Source organism: Micropterus dolomieu, linkage group LG19 (genome assembly GCF_021292245.1).
Source record: "Micropterus dolomieu isolate WLL.071019.BEF.003 ecotype Adirondacks linkage group LG19, ASM2129224v1, whole genome shotgun sequence".
In the NCBI taxonomy this organism is placed as follows: domain Eukaryota; kingdom Metazoa; phylum Chordata; class Actinopteri; order Centrarchiformes; family Centrarchidae; genus Micropterus; species Micropterus dolomieu.
In genome coordinates this window covers 8,236,036-8,252,638 of record NC_060168.1, presented here as the reverse complement: position 1 = coordinate 8,252,638, position 16,603 = coordinate 8,236,036, and the positions used below count along the sequence as shown (strand labels likewise).

Below are 16,603 nucleotides of genomic sequence, written 5' to 3'. Positions count from 1 at the left end.
CACCGTCCTCCAGAGTTACTACCACCATAGACAAGCCAATCAAAAGCTGTATTAAACACATTTTAAACACATTTAAACAAGTTTACCCATGATGATGATCTGAAGACTTTGAGTGCATTTAAATCATACAGTAGTAATTAGTGTGTAACATTATTTAGATCATAACTTTGCTAAAATAAATAAATAAAATAAAGATTTACAAAATGATTTGAAAAAAAAAACTGATATTTTTCTTGCTTTTCTTATTCTAATTTGTCATCTCATAATAATTCTTATGTACTTTTAGCAACAGATTCCATTTATGTTACTGTATGTTTATTATTGACACTGCACTGATGCATGCAATGTTTTTGATCCCTCAACTTGCTGCTTTTTAGTCTATTTTATCTTGTTGTTTTGGTTTTGGATTTACTGTCTGACAAACCGACTCTACCTGCCCAGCACCAAATGTCAGACAGACGAAGTTAGCAACTTAGCAGGCTAGTGAAGAAACAACATCTAAAAGGCTAAAGTCCCAGATAGTTTCCTTGTGAGCTGGTGGAGACCAAAACAGAGCTAAAAGGAGAGTGAATGCTAGACTTACATTTGTAAGGTGGCAATAACACAACAAATATGATCATTATGTTGCTCTATGTCTTTGTTTGGTTTTCTTTTGCCCCCTTAAGGTAAAAAACATGATCAATTAATTTACAAGCACGTTAAGTTGCAGGTTATTTCAGTTAATTATGTTTCTATTGACTATCAAAGTGCTGATTCATAATGGATGAACTTTATAGACTTTCATTCTATCATTAAGTCAGATGCTTCCAATAGTATTAAATTATTAAGTTATAGATTATAGAAACCTGACGTTGGCAGCACTACACAGTATTAAACGTACAAGAACACAAAGTCACCAGTGTAGCTTCCTCTGTATTTTTTGGCTTGAAGTGTTTCAGTAATTCTGGAGATCAGTTTGCAGCCCCATACCTGTAGTTACAGTTAATAACAATATTATACAAGTGTGTTTTTGCATTGGCTTAGACAAAGAAAAAAGTTAGGTCACTCTTACAGTAGATGGCAAAGAAAGTAACAAATATGACATAATTAGTCCCTTTCACTCAAAAGAAAAATACATACTATAATATCAAGAGAGTGGGCATTACCAGCTAAATTCAACACAGAAGTAATCTTAAATAAAACGTATGTGTTAAAGTGTTAATCTCTACTCTTCATTTGACTTGTATATACAGTGACCACATACTGTAACCGGAAACATACTTTCAAGGAAAAATGCACTCTAATCGAAGTAATCACACAATATGTCACCATGAAACCATGAATATAAATATACATACACATTTACAAAAGCCAGGCTTTTCAAAAGTGCTGCAGACAGTGTAGAAAACAGGCGGAGATAGAGGATCACACTGCAATCCAGGACTTCACTCTGCAAAGGTATGTGTACACAGTTGCTGGAGGTATTTGGTTCGTCTCTTAGTCCCCAGACCAGAACCCACTAAAACTGGCCTCTAATTAGAGGGGACCATATCCTTTATAACGGGTTCTCTGTTTAAGTAGGTGGCCCAGTAGACCAGGTTGAAGGAGCCGAAGAGAACCGGAAACAAAATCCTTGACATCCTGTCAATTTTGCTGACGCTGTTGAACGTCTTCTTGCTTTCTTGAGCTTTGCCGTCTGCTTTGGCCTTGTTGGGATCCGAAGCTCCACCTTTGGCAATAGTTGGAAGTGTGCTGGAGTCCTTGGTGATATTTGGCGCGTAGTTGGCCACTGCTACAGCGTAGGCATTATTCTTCTTGACGACAGATGCCCTCTCTTTTTTCTGTTGAGAGATCCCAAGGATTAGATGTAAAAGCTTAAAAAGACAGGACAACCCTGAAACCCATCACTTGTCACCTTATTTCCGTGAGTTTAAAATGCATGTAAATGAAGGAGTGAGGTGGCAATGGATAGGGTCTGGTAATGAATGGATCAGCGCATTTTTCCATGTCAGAATGAAGGCCAGCAAGGGCCACATATATCAACAATTTGACAAGGGTGCACTGTAACTTTTTTTGATAGTTTTGTGTATTTTTTCAGCCTTCCAACACTTTCAGGGATGTTTAGAACTTATAGGTGGACTGATAGTCATATACATACAGTAAGCAGAAGTAGGGAATATAGTAGGTCACACAGAATGTAAAATGTGTTAGAACATTTTATAAGACACCGTATTGGTTCTCTTAGGTAAAATATAACAATTCCCTTGGAGGGGAGACACACAGTAAGATATGGGCCACAGTTGCAGGCCTTTCATAGAGTTCAGTGATTCAAAGAAATGGGTGTTGGGCAGTAACGTGTTAGTGCAATATTATTACTTTTCCCAGTAACTAGTAGTGTAATTAAGTACTTTTCTAAAACAATAATATTATTACAGTTACTAATCCAAGTAACGCTGCGTTAGTCATTACTGAACGCACCATCTTGAACGCGTGACTGTGCAGCAGCTCAGCAGCAACGGACCTCCAGTTGTTCATGTCCAGAAGGAAGAAAGGAGAACAAGGGAGAGAGGCGTTCTTTCCCCAGCTGTAAGTAGCTACTGCCAAATCATGTGTCACAGTCTAAGATGCAAAGAACACTGTTGTCCGTTGTAAACTCTATGCGACCAGCAAAAAGCGTTTAACCGTGAACAATTCTGCACTTCATTTATTGAAGCATCTGCTGAAGCAGCACAGCAATGTAAAACTTACAGAAAGAAACTCCAGCAACTACTGTCACTGATGCTTGGACTCGTCGGGAGAGAGTGGAGCTACGTAAGGTTTTGTAAAACTACTGAATACTGCTCTTAAAAACAGGCTGCATGTGCAGAAAAACAGCTGTTCAAAAGTTGGGATTTACTTGCTTTATTTTTTTATTTCAGCCGGTGGCGTCAAGAAACATTATCTGTTTTCTAAAAATCATACTCCTTGCTGCTGTTATGAAGATGATAAAGTCGGGAGAGACTGCTTTGTTTGGGGGTGAAGGGGTGGTAGTGAAGTGTTTCCCATACATGATCGGATAATTATCAATGTTGACCGCAATATATTGATTTTCTGTTGTTTTTTTTACTAGGCGTATTTCAATTCGTAGGCTACTTCATTGAGGAGCTGTATTATGGAGCACATATTCATGCAGCATCTCCTCTCACTCTCTCTCTCTCTCCTGAACACTGCTTAACCCCCCCCACCCCACCCGCCAAAAGTAATATAGTAACGTAATGAGTAAAATAACAAGTTACTTTTGGTGATATTATTACTTTTTTAAGGAGTAATAAGTAACTAGTAATATATTACAAATTCTGAGTAACTTGTCCAACACTGATTATAATACTGTTAATTTACTACAGTATAGAGTTAAAACCTCCATCACATTATGGCAATAATATTGCACCTTCAATGTGAGCACTGAACGGTCCGTGATTTCTTTCACATTTTAATTACGTTGCTTCAATCCAAGCCCCCCTTTTTGCTCTATATTAATACATCTGTCTGCATCTGTTTGATGTGATATTTTCTACATGCAGAATTGTTTAGAGCTTATCTTTGCTTTCTGCTTGGTTACAATTTTGTATCCATGTCTGTCCTGTCAATTGTAAGTTATGTGTGACACGTTTACTATCACAGTTACATAGCTAGACATTGATTTACTCCCCTACAGCAGTTCAAGGGTGAAATGCCTAGGGGCTCATCACAGTTAAAAGAGTGCATTGATGGCACTTAACTAATGGGAATACTGGAATGCTAAATAGTGGTCTTGTTCAAATTTACGGTCTCCTCTATTGGGATTACATGTTATACATGTACCTATGTTCTCATGGCTTATAATACAGAAACAGTGATAGACAGATTAGACTTGAAGGTATGAACCTTTCTTGTGGGAGTAGTTGTTCTTCTATAGAAACAGAGAAAGCTTGTCAGACCACTCACACTAGTCATATAAACTTATGCTATCTTGGTAAACTAGAAACAATTTCTGCTGACTTATCAACTTTTCCATCAATGTCATTACATCTATACTCATCATTGATATTTTGCCTAGAGTTAGTCATTTAGATTTACTTATTGGCTAATTAGTGTTAAGAAATAAATAAATAGTTATAGCTTCGTAAGGTTAAAGCAGCCATTATCACTGCTTCCCTCTGCCTCCAACAAATTTTTTTTAAGCATTGCCTTCTTCACCATACAGTTACAATCCTAATGAATTCCTTTTGAAAATGGAGCCTGTCACAAACATATGTTTTTCTCCTCATTACCTTGTCAGTCACAACACTCTTGCCATCCCAAGCCCAGCCGCGCTTTGTGAAGTAATTGACGGTGGCAAACTCAATCAAAGCGGAGAAGACGAAGGCGTAGCAGACAGCGATGAACCAGTCCATGGCAGTGGCGTAGGCAACCTTGGGAAGGGAGTTCCTGGCGCTTATACTCAGTGTTGTCATCGTGAGAACGGTGGTTACACCTGGAAATAAACACAGGGAAAATAATAATTCCTTGGATAGTCAGGTATTATGAAGTTCATTAGGAAATGATTGTTTTATATTATACACATACATAACACACATCGTGCTGAAATAAAAAACTATTCATAACACTAGACCTATATCTCATTAATGTCATTGAGAATTGGGGTATTCCATCAAGATCTGGGTTATTTGAAATGTACCTTTGCATGAAAGCAGAAGAAGTGAAAGAGGGTGGCAGACACTTACCAAACACAGTCCTAGCTGGCACTGATTCTCTATTCAACCAGAAAGACACTTGGGAAAGAATGACTGTCATGATGCACGGGAGGTATGTCTGGATGACAAAGTAGCCGATCTTCCTCTTCAGATGGAAATGAGCCGTCATCACTGTGTATTCACCTGCGGAGACAAGAATCAGGGTCACTTGTACTACCATTTTTTTTTTTGACATTGCCGTAATCTCTGCTTTGTAAATATAACACACCAATAACCTAAATTTGTTTGCATGCTTGCATTCTTCCCCCGTGCATGAACCTTACAGATACACTGAGACTTTCAAGAAAGTAAAACATCTGCATAACATCATGTAGAGGAGGTTGTATTTGTTTTTATCAAACTTGAAATCTGGTTTATAACCAGTTAAGAGGACATTTTCAAACCTTGTTACTCCAAGTTGCATGTCTATGATTAGGGTTTAATTTGATTAAAGATTTACAATTATTTTGACAATACTGCTAAATATATAATTTCCTAATCTGCTCCATTTTATTTCCCCCCACTTTTGGAAGACCAATTCCCCTGTATTATGGTCCTTTCCACTGCTAACTATACCACTAAATTAAATAGATTGTGCAGACAATACTTTTGCTTGGACACAATATCAAGCTACAAACACACACGTATTTACCTGAAACACAGTGATCTGTTAAAATTAAAGGCAGAAGAAGACTTCACTTTTCATACCAAACACTTTTTTTTTTCGACTTCACAATGTACACACAATTCATGATTCAGAGCATTTTAAAATGATCAAACATGAAATAATACAGAAAAAAAAACTTTCTAGTCAGGTTAGAAAAAAGAAGCCGGGTGTCAGTGAGGTCCTATTGTCCACTCCCACTGCACAGCAAGTGGTGTTTTACGCATCAAAACTATCAGAGATGATTTATCTCTTCCAGTCAAATTTACTATGCAACTGCAACCCCACTATGTAATTTTTATAATGTAGAACATTATATTTTTATGTGAAGGCTGTAGAGAATGCAGCTTTAAGATGCCAAAGCAGTCTTAACCATAGATAGGGCAGCCTACTGTTAACAGTAGCTACATATTTGATCAAATAATCCACCCCTACATAGAAAAGTAGGCAGTGTGATTTCCTAGCCATCGAGCAAAGCCTAATAGCTGACAAGGCCGTGAACCAGTGCCAGTGCTGCAGTAGCAGGCGGGCCTTCCAAATGGAAGATATCGCAAAGAGAAGCAAAGATTAGACATGAGAAGAAAAATATGTGTTACCCATGGCAACAGAACAGAGAAACATAGCTCATTTACTGCGACTCTGAAACGAAGGCCTTGATACACACTGCCACTTGGCAAGAGGAAAGTCCTTTTCAGCATTGGGAAGGGAGGAGAGGGGACTAATCCCAAAAGGTTTTTTATTCCCTCTTTTTCTATAGCACTGTAGTTGTATTGCCTGCATTTCTAGCGGTTATGTGATCTTTCTCTTTCACCATACACTTAAAAACACACATGCACAGATACGCACATCACACACACTCTCAATACCCTATGGAGCTCTATATGTTCTGTAATTTAATTTGCATGCCAACCCCCGATGTCTGTGTTGTGGATGGTGGAGGAGGGTGTACAAGCAAGGAACTGGAACTCACTGGATGTGGCTACATTTTCTATAGAGATGCGTGTGATGGCTTCTCTGAGAGGGAAGATAGTAATTATAGCATGAAGATCGTAATCATGTCATGTTTCCTACAGATGTAGAAAATAAGGCTCTTGCTGACACCATGGGAATACCTCAATCCTTCAGGAAACGCTGCACAGTGTCTGTTCGACAGAGGGCACTGACCCAAAAATATCTTTTAAAATAAAGTGTATTCTCCAAAGCCATGTCAAGATTACCTTGATGACACCATCAGCATCATTCTCTCTTCCAGAACCACAGAAGACATTATACATCTGTTTCATAGACTCTCCATGACATGTAAACTGATCATAATGTGTAAAATTGTAAAAAATAAAAAAAATAGAAAATTAACAGTATAACATTTTACCCATTTTACAGAGAAATAGTTACATTGATCAATGTTTTGGCCACTAGAGAGCAAAACCATACCCAAACCAAACTGACAAACTCACAGGCACAACTATATAGCAGGATTATGAAGTTGTTATGTCAGACACATCCAACAGACACAGAGAAACATTATCATCCACCAGTCAGTACAGCTGCAAGGTCAGCTAATTATTTTACGAAGTTAATGTATTGGTTAACACAGGCTGGTTTAATTGATAATGTAGACCTTAATGGGACAATCACCCAAAAACTATTTCTTTACAGCGGCTATAACCAATATTTTACATCAACAATGGATCATGGCCACTTGTATGTGGAAGAGGTCGCTCGTAGTGACAAAGTCAGAGAATTATCTACCAACTTCACAATTTCCCTTAGCTCTAGAGGTCGTTTTAGCATCTTTCAGCTTAGTGCTTGGGTTTCCTGCCCGCAACCTTACAGTTTTGGTGCACTCTCACTACTTACATCAACATTGTTTTTGACTGTGGCAGGCAAAATGTACAGTAAGTGAAAATCACAAAATTTACCAGCAGACAAAGTTAGCAATAGCTGGTGAACATAGCATTTAGCCTCTAAAGAGCCAGATATTTCTCTCATGTGTTGGTGGAGAGCAACAACAGAGTTAAAAGGATAGTGAATGCTGGACTTACATTTGCTGAGTCGCCAGAAACACAAATCCAAATCAGTTTTAATGTTGCTCTGTGTCTGCTGGGTGAGTAAATTGGCAATTGCTAAAAAGGTTTGTCATATCAACTTAAATTATGCTAATATGTCAGTGTGTTTACAGCTTGTTTCCACTGCCTCCACATGGCCACAAAATTAGCTATTCAGATTTAGCCTTCATAATGTCCACTCAGTATATAAATACTACGTTAATGTAGCTACAATGATGTTACTACTGGAACACCATATAATATACACCTTGTGTGAAGTAAAACATTACTACATTTAGTTCTGTTCAGTCATGTGTTTTTATGTGTAATGTACGTGCTTTTAAAGTGCCAAGTCGAACATGACTGTGTGACAAATAAACGAATGGCTGAATAGTGGGATTTTTGTAGCAGTGTGTGTGGTATGTTCAGAGGCTTGTGCAAGATGTCCATTCCTGTAAAACCTGAGAGCACATTCATTCGTGCCAAATGACCTAGTTTGCAAGTACGCTACACCAAACACTGACACGCTAGTAATGAATGATTAATTTAAAGTCAGCCAATCAGATAATGTGGAGTGACTAGTTAAACAAGGGAAACCATCACTGGCAGGCATTCTTCCTTCTACCAAGGCATCATAAACCACTTAACCTAGATAGGAGCATTTAGTGCATGAAAGGATTTTCTTACTCAATGAAATTGAAGAGGGGATTCCCTTGACAGTGCAATACAGTCACTGGAGAAATGCTCCACACAGGTAATTGATGCCTATAGGGAGCAGTGGTGGGGCACTTGGCACAGGGACGTAGTTATAAAGGCTGTTTTTCTGTGGTAGATGCCTTTTCTGCATGCAATCTAAAACTGGAACAAAATTGTAGCCCGTTCACTTTGCCTGCATTTGAATTCAGAGATAATTTTAGATCTGATGATTCGGTAAACCACTTTAATTACTCTATTATCAGGATATAGAGCTATTAACGCTATACAGGGAGATCACACGTCATTTCAATAAATTTTCACAGTTTTTGACTGTGAGATTAGAAAGCAGGTCTAGAGTTGCCATTTTTTTTATGCTTTCACCCACAGTACCCTCAAATACCTAGAAACTTCAGCATACAAAAGTTCCAAGTATGAAAATTGGAGCAGCTTTTGAGAAAAAAAGACTCACTGTACATGCTCAGGCATATAAAGAAGACATCTAACTCCACGGCAATACTTTGCAAACCACCCACTTCTCCCTCGACTTTACAGCTAAAGTCTGGAGGCGATAACCCCAAGGTCAATATCCTCCACCAGGAACGAACTTCTCTCTTTCACGATCATCAAATGTAAGCCACCATGCTCATAATTCATATTTCCACCATGAAAACGGAGACCCTCCACTCTGGTCCATACCTATGGTCTTGCATGTTGTAGGTTGTAGCCTATGTACTAAAAATTATAAAATTAATTAATTATATTATATTCTTTGGATTAATGATGACCATTTTCCAAATCAAAGTTCAGGTTTTTGTTGTGTATTGTTGTGTATTTAAATTAGAAAAAACACATTCACTGATCTAAAAAAGTAAAGTTATATTTGGAAGATGGTTTGCAGGGATGTTATGTATATGTCATTTAGACAAAATAAATTCCTCACCATTATTATGATTTCAAAAGCTTCCTCTTCCTCTTCCTCAACTACCAAGGAGCATTGCTAAAATTAGACCAGTGCTGTCACTCAATGAATTGCTACTTTCAGATCTTCTGTAACACTTACTGTAACACCTGTTTAAAAATTTGACTTAAATGGTGGCATTATTTCAGGTTGTATTTTAACATTACTGTTATTATTTTGGGGTATTACCTAGTCATTCTTAGCCTGGCTTACAGTTATAGAAATCATTTCTTGATTCAACTGGTTTAAAGCTCATCAAGGCCATGCTCCTTTTTACGACCCAGACCTTTTTATCCATTGTCACCAAGGTTGTGTCAAACAGAACTCTACAGACGAGTGGCTGCCCAGATTTTTTCTGCCATTCCCCTTATGAGGACCTGCCAGGTTAGACTGGAAGACTAGTATACTTATTTAAACGGTGGTTCCCAAACAGTGTCTAGTAAGCCTTTGTCACTGGTTGCATACAGTAAGAGCTGTGAGCAGAGGTCTGAAGAGGTACAACTATCCACTGTTTCTCAAGAAAAAAGATCACATCACAAGAACATAAAACTATTTTACATGGTGCAGTGATGACTATAGGATTCTCAGCCTGGGGAATAAAACTGCTCTGCAGTCTGGTGGCCTGACAGCTGAAACTTCTATATCTCTTCCCAGAAGGCAGCAGGGTGAACAGGCTGTGGCTGAGTGGGTACTGTCCTTTAGTATCCTATGGGCTCTGTGTAGGTACCAATATCACTGATGCTCAGGAGATGGGTACCATTGAACTTCAATATAACGTTTCATCATTGAGTTCTCTCCATGTCGGGGGATGCAGTCGTGGGTGCACAGCATGAACAGGGGGCTGAGCACACAGCCTTGGGGGCTCCGGTGTTGAGCACTAGAGTGGAGGAGGTGAGTCCACCAATCCAAACTGACTGGGGTCTGTTTGTGAGAAAATATCCAGTTGCAGAGTGTTGTATTTAAACCCAGAGTGCTGAGTTTGCTGATCAGTTTCATGGGGGAGATTGTGTTGAATGCTGAGCTGAAATCCATAAACAGCATTCTGATGTAGGTGTTGTTTTTCTCAAGGTGTGTGAGGGCTGAGTGGAGGGCAGTGGAGATGGCATCCTCTGTGGACCTGTTGGTTCTGAAAGCAAACTGGTGAGGGTCCAGGCTGGCTGGGATGTTCTTCATGTGCTGAAGAACCAGTTTCTCAAAGCACTTCATCAGAATGGGGTGCCATGGGGCGGTAGTCGCTCAGACTAGACACTGCAGACTTTTTAGGTACAGGAACGATGGTGGCTGTCTTGAAGCAGGTGGGAACCCTCTCCTGAGACACTGAGAATTAGAAAATGTCAGTAATGACATCAACTAGCTGATTGGTGCAGGTTTTTAGTACACGGCCAGGGATGTTATCAGGCCCAGCAGCTTTACTCATATTCACTCTCTCCTCACTGCTGTGGATACTGACAGTGGCCGGTCCTGATGGAGTAGACTTTACAGCTGACTCCTTGTTGAGGAGATCAAAGCGAGAATAAAATGTGTTCATCTGTTAATGTGGCCTCACAAAACAAAAAAGCTTCTGCTTTTGTAGCCTGTGAGGTTTTTGATTGCCTGCCACATATCTTTGGTGTTGTTGAGGTCTCTCTCTAGTCTCTCCACTTCGCCTTCTTGATGCCAGCTTTCAGTCTCGCTCTGGCGGAGTTGTATGCTTTACATGATGATGTATACTCCTCAAGGCTGATGTGGTTCTCCTGGTTGGTGACCTCTGTGCCAGTCTGTGATCTCAAAAATGTCCTGTAGGGCTGCTGTAGCCTCATCTTTACACATGTTTATTAATGGTTTGACCCTTTTAATCAGCTGGGTGTAGGTAGCCAGGAGAAGCAGGGAAATACAATCTAATAGACCAAACTGGAAAAGGCGGGAGGGCTTTGTAGCTGTCAGAAATGTAAACGTGGTCCAGGGTATTGCTTCCCCTGGGAATGTGGAAATGCTGGTGGAAGTAAAACAGTACTGAAGTCAGTTTGATATGATTGAGTAGATTTTTTTTTCAACTATGCCAGCTAACTTTCCTCTCTTCACACCACTTGTGGTTAAATTTGGTCCGGCTGGTCTAGTAATCTGAACGGGAGATGCCGTGAGCAGTGATCATCTCAAGCTCTGCTTCTGCATGTGCCGCCATTGCCATGGCATATGTGAGTATAATATGTGGAACAGAGCAATGTTTTTTTCTTCTCTCCCCTCCCTTTAAATAAACCACTTCATCTTGTCTCCTCCTCTGCTGTCACTTCTGAAGCCCCTGTATCTTGCATGTTTCTTTTTAAGGCTTGCTGGGTGACTTCTGTTTTGAAATATGCTGTACAAGCGCTTTATGATTAGTTTATGCTTATGTTACCATGGCAACATGCACCATTACCATGACAACTGTGATCAGTTGTGTGTCTGTTGAATTTGGCTCATCTGTCAGGTGTATTTTGAGGTCCTTCAGGGTCCAGTGACAAGTTCCATCAGTTATTCTAACTCCGTGCACTCACATTATTATTATCATTATTGTTGTTATTTTTATTGCTATTGTTATTATTCATAACAATGGGATAACATCTTCAGTGATAAACAGTTATGTAGCAGATTAGCTGCTTATAACATGACATTGTCAGGCATCATCCTCTGCTGCATCAACTGACGGTTAACCAACCACAACCACAGACATCACATCTCACTGCACTGATCTGGCGGCCTATTTAAAGACATTCACATTCACTCTGTATGGTGACGTGTGCTTGCTGCTGTTACTGCTGCTCCACTCCACCCAGCCTCCACCTGCTTTGGTTCTGCTCTGCTTGTGTGCGCCCTGGAGGGCATTTATTTCTAAGTTAATAACCATTGGGGAATTATTTGCAATGGTCCCTGCATGTTATTTATCACTGAGCTAAGTGTTTAATTCTGCTACGATATATTGCCACAGCAGGGAGCCTTATGGAGAGGAGAACCATATTTGCTACGTGACAGAATAGTTCCCAACAGAATTCAACTGACAACACGGCAAATTAACAGTAATCAACACAAGGTAGATGACACATTTCTTCTCCTCAGCAGCTGTCTTATTTCAAATGCTGTAGAGTCACCTCAAAGAACCCTGTCATGATTATCCCAGGGTTCAAGCATTCCCATTTCTTTCCTTATATCCAGAAAACTAAACCAGAAAAAAGGAACACATCACTTATTCTCTCTGCAGTTAGGCTCCCTGTAAAAGCATTTATTACAAACTCTTATTTCTAACAATGTTATTCATAGCCAGTGGTTTGCTTGCTGCTATCATCTAATCTCCAGTCACTGGGTGTCAGATTCCTCTTCACTCCCAGCATGCAAAGGAAAACAGCTGCCAACCTTTTCCCATCTCTCAAGAAGAAGAAGCCTGCTAGCCTCACAGTGCTTCAGTATTTCAATTAAGCCCCATTTATGTGCCACACATTTTTGATCTTGGCTTTCAAGCTATGTCTCCTTACAGTGTACTTCCTGGACAGCAATGGTGTCTCTCTCATCTTCACACACAGAAACACAACACACACAAGTTCTGGCCCCGTTTCTTGGCCTCTGTGTGTTTACATGAAATGCGTTCTCTTTCTAGTCATCATTACTTCTTTGTTCATACTATAGCCTGATTTGCTATGTATGTATGCTCTTTGTTTTCTATCTTCTGTAAACAACACTTTGTGCTTGTTGCAAGTGTTTTATAAATAAATTAAACGTGACAACTGATTGTCTTGGATAGAGCATATTTTTATTTCTGTACAGGCCCCTGACAGAGCCAGCAAGGCTTCAGGACAACATGCTTGTGGATTTGGTTACAACAGCATTTTTCAGTACATTAAAGAGTAGCTTAAACATCATTTACATCTCCAGCTGAATTGTTTAACCAGGACCCTGTCGAAAGGTCTATAGTCTGCTCTTGGTGGCTCCATACATTATATAATGCTTTAAGACTAAAGCTGAAGCTACAAGTCAGCATTCTCACCAGCTGATGATGCTCATCTATGTAACTTTTTCGTACCATCATATGGAAAAACATATGATCAGGCTATTTTTTTCTGTTTAGCTTCTTAGCTACAAACTTGAAAAGAGATGTTAGATGTTTTTGCTTTACTGTTAGTATGTTTTACTTTAAACGTAACAAGGGAAAAGGTTTGTAGCAGTTTGTTTAGTGAATGTAATGCTATCTCAGATAACAAGTTTGGCTGGGTTTGCTGGAGCGTAAACCCAATTCTAATAAAGCAGGACAGAGCTGCTGACGTCAGCCTAAACTCTGACACAGTGGCTTCCAGGGCCAGCTTCCACACATTGGAAACATTTTTCACTATGCTTCACTTTCCACACACACATTCAAAACTTTTTAGAACCTGCTTTTAGCTTCAAGTCCATGTTTGAAAAACTCTACACTTAACCAGAGTTAATTATCATGCCCACTAATGAGCTTATCACTGTTGAATTCACTTGCTAATAACTCCTGCAGGTCCATTTGAGTGAAATGCCACATTTTCAACGCACACGAGGTATTCGCTTTCTGGGCCAAGATATAACATAGATTTTATTTGTCATTTCACGCATCGCTGCACTTTTGTTGAGACATTCCTGTGTCTTTGGGCTTCAACGTAAGACACTTAAATCAGAACACAGCAGTTCTTCTTTCCTCCTGCCGCTCCTCTGTTAGTGTCACTGACAGCCAGATGTGCTCCCTTATGTCTAGTTCAGCATCATAAAATCCATCCAAGAAAACTGCACTGAATTTGAATGTTTGCCCATCTTTGTTCTCCAAAGGAAAGGTTTATAAAGGAGAAAAGCTTGTCGCAGCAGCAGCTCACCTGCCATGCTGCTTTTGGGTCTCCAGGCCATGCTAAATGCAGATTAACAAAATACAGAACAAAGTATGGAATTCAAGATGCATGACTGCCAAATCCCTGTTTTGTTGAATCTTTGTCATGCAGAGGAAGCAAGAACAAATGTTTCTCTGCATTTTTCAAGCCAAATAAAGTGACTAACAAAAAGACAAAACTTAGCAAGCATTTCGCAGCATGCTCCGCCGCCTCCTGCAGCATGTAGGAGGTGGACAAGTTCAACATCCACCCAAACAAGCACAAACTCTTCACAGTTTGATTTTCACACTGAAATAGTTTGCAACAGAGATAATGAAGATATTTAGGTTCCTTATTCCCCAAAATTAAGCGGGTTGAAGCTATAGATGTCATCACAATTGCTGGTTCGTACTTTGTTTGCGCAACTTTTGTGCAAACAAAGTGTATTTTAAACAGCAACTATTCACATTTTGCTGCATGCCAGCTAGCAACTATCTAGCAAAACCCGGACTTATTTTAGGCAGTGTGACTTCATGATTTCTTTAGTATTTGAAAATACCAAATCCAATACATTTTCTAAGCTGGAGGAATACCTACAGCAGAGGACAGAGGTCAGTAGGAGGTGGAGGACTCATGAGATGGATTTAATTCCCTCTAGACTTCTACTAGACCTTCACAAAAGCTTACCTGTACTCGACTTGATAGTTTCTTGTCCGACCGTTTGTCCAAGCAAGTCATACTGGTTCAGGCGGGAGCTTTCTCCTTCCACCACCACAGAGTCAGAGGCATTTCGAGTCCAAGCATAAGTCACTTCTGAGATTGTGTAGGCATCTTAAAAAAAAGAGAAAAGGATAAACCCATTGGGTATAAATCTGGGGCAGTCATTGATGATTTTTCGAGAAATTATTTCAGTGACCCAAATGAAAAGCCTCCCACTACAATGTGTTTGATGCTGAGTTTCTAGAAAAAAGAATACTGTAGAGAGAGAAAAATCTCTCTCTGGGTGAATATGAAATTTGTAAAGCGCCAACAAGAAACTGATGATGTGACCTTTTCAATCAGTCACAGCATACATTGAATATGAAGTTTGAAAGCATTTCTGCTAACCTAAGAATGTCTGATGAAACAGAAAAACAGATTTTTCCATGCCAATCATGATCGCTACAGATTGTTGTATTTTTACAACAGGGTAACAAATCAGCATCAAAGCAAAGAGATTAATGGAAATACTGTAGCTCACCACATAAACGCATGGAAAGTAAATGGGGCATTTGTTTAATGTGAGAAGTCAGTGCATTTCAGACACGGCACACCATGTACTGATGCTCTGAAAACTAATAATCCCTTGTTTTAAACCAATATCTTAAAGGCAGCTTAAAGCAAAAAAATGTCATCCAAATGTAAAGAAGCCATGGAAATAAAATACTGATTAAAACGGATTCATAAAATAAAATATTTGGATGAGTTTAGAGTCCTTTTCCCCATATTTCCTAGTGTCATTTCCACTCAGTCCTTTATCTGTCAGTTATTCTATATCTATTTTATTGCTGCATATTTTGTTAAAGAGGTCATATTATGCTTTTTGGCTTTTTTTGAGTTATGTACACCTTTGTGCATATAATAGGTTTGCAAAGTCAAAAAGCCCTAAGTCCACCCCAAAGGGAGTTCCCATCTCCCACAGAAAACACCTCTCTGAACTGCTTGAAAAGAGCTTGTTTGTAGTCCAGCCTTTTCCTTTTGTTGTCTGTGACGTCAAAGCGAAATACGTGCTCGCCTAGCGGCTAGTCAGGCACGCCCTCAAAAACAGTGGTGGAAAAACACTCTGAGCTGCAGCACGTAGTGACAAGACGTCTCCCTGCTGCCTCCCCTCTCCCTTCCAAACACTAGTCACCCTCCAGGCAGTCAATGGACAGAAAGTTGTTACTGTGATGTAGAGACAGAGCTCAGTTATAACTTTATGGATGAAAGATACTTTTGTTACAAATTAATAACTCACCACTTTCTAAATAAAATGATGAACCTGAAAATTAGCATAACATGACCACTTTAAAATTTGTAGGGCTACTGCCTTCCAGCTTCACTTGGTTCTTAGGCTGTTCACTTGCCAAAGAACCAATGAGGAGAAAAAATAAAAAACAAAATAGCATTTTACTTAAAGCTGGGGTAGGCAATTTATTTCATAATACATATATATTTTTTTGTATTTTTGAAATTGTCTTTACATCCCGACTCCATTGAATAAATCAAATGCTCTGACACAAAATGAAAACAATCTGGTATCTGTGGCTGTCGCAAAAATGTAATAAGCAAAGCCAGTCATTTCATTTGGTCCAAATAAAATTACTGGCTGGCTGTACCTGCCTACCTGCACTCAGCACTCTGCCCCTGCACTCACTGCATATGGAAATGTGTTTTAGGGGAGTGGCTTTCTTGCTAGTTTCTCCAACATTGCCTACCCCAGCTTTAAAGGTCCCTAAGACGCTATCATCAGAGTTACTCACAGCTGCCAAATTTTAGTGGACAGGAATGAAAGTCCATGGGGAAATCCTCCAGATGCATTGGGCACTCTGCATGCACAGTTAACCTGCATCCAATTCACAGAAAATTAAGGAGACTTTGCAAATGCATGAAAAGTAAACAGCACAGATTAGGCACGGTCGCAAAAAAGAAACAAAAATACC

The 16,603-nt window shown here is 39.5% G+C and overlaps 1 protein-coding gene across 1 annotated transcript in view; it reads right to left on the bottom strand.

Moving 5' to 3' along the window:
- Nucleotides 1–924: 924 nt before the first annotated feature.
- LOC123957564 (gamma-aminobutyric acid receptor subunit alpha-2) overlaps nt 925–16,603 on the bottom strand; it is a 30,349-nt gene continuing 14,670 nt past the window's right edge. Inside the window, exons 5-9 of the mRNA XM_046030449.1 lie at nt 16,424–16,506; nt 14,610–14,753; nt 4,722–4,874; nt 4,269–4,471; nt 925–1,820 (exon numbers count right to left, since the gene is read on the bottom strand). Of these exons, the coding sequence (XP_045886405.1) occupies nt 1,512–1,820; nt 4,269–4,471; nt 4,722–4,874; nt 14,610–14,753; nt 16,424–16,506 (892 nt within the window). The 3' untranslated portion in view covers nt 925–1,511. The remainder of the gene's footprint in view (nt 1,821–4,268; nt 4,472–4,721; nt 4,875–14,609; nt 14,754–16,423; nt 16,507–16,603) is intronic.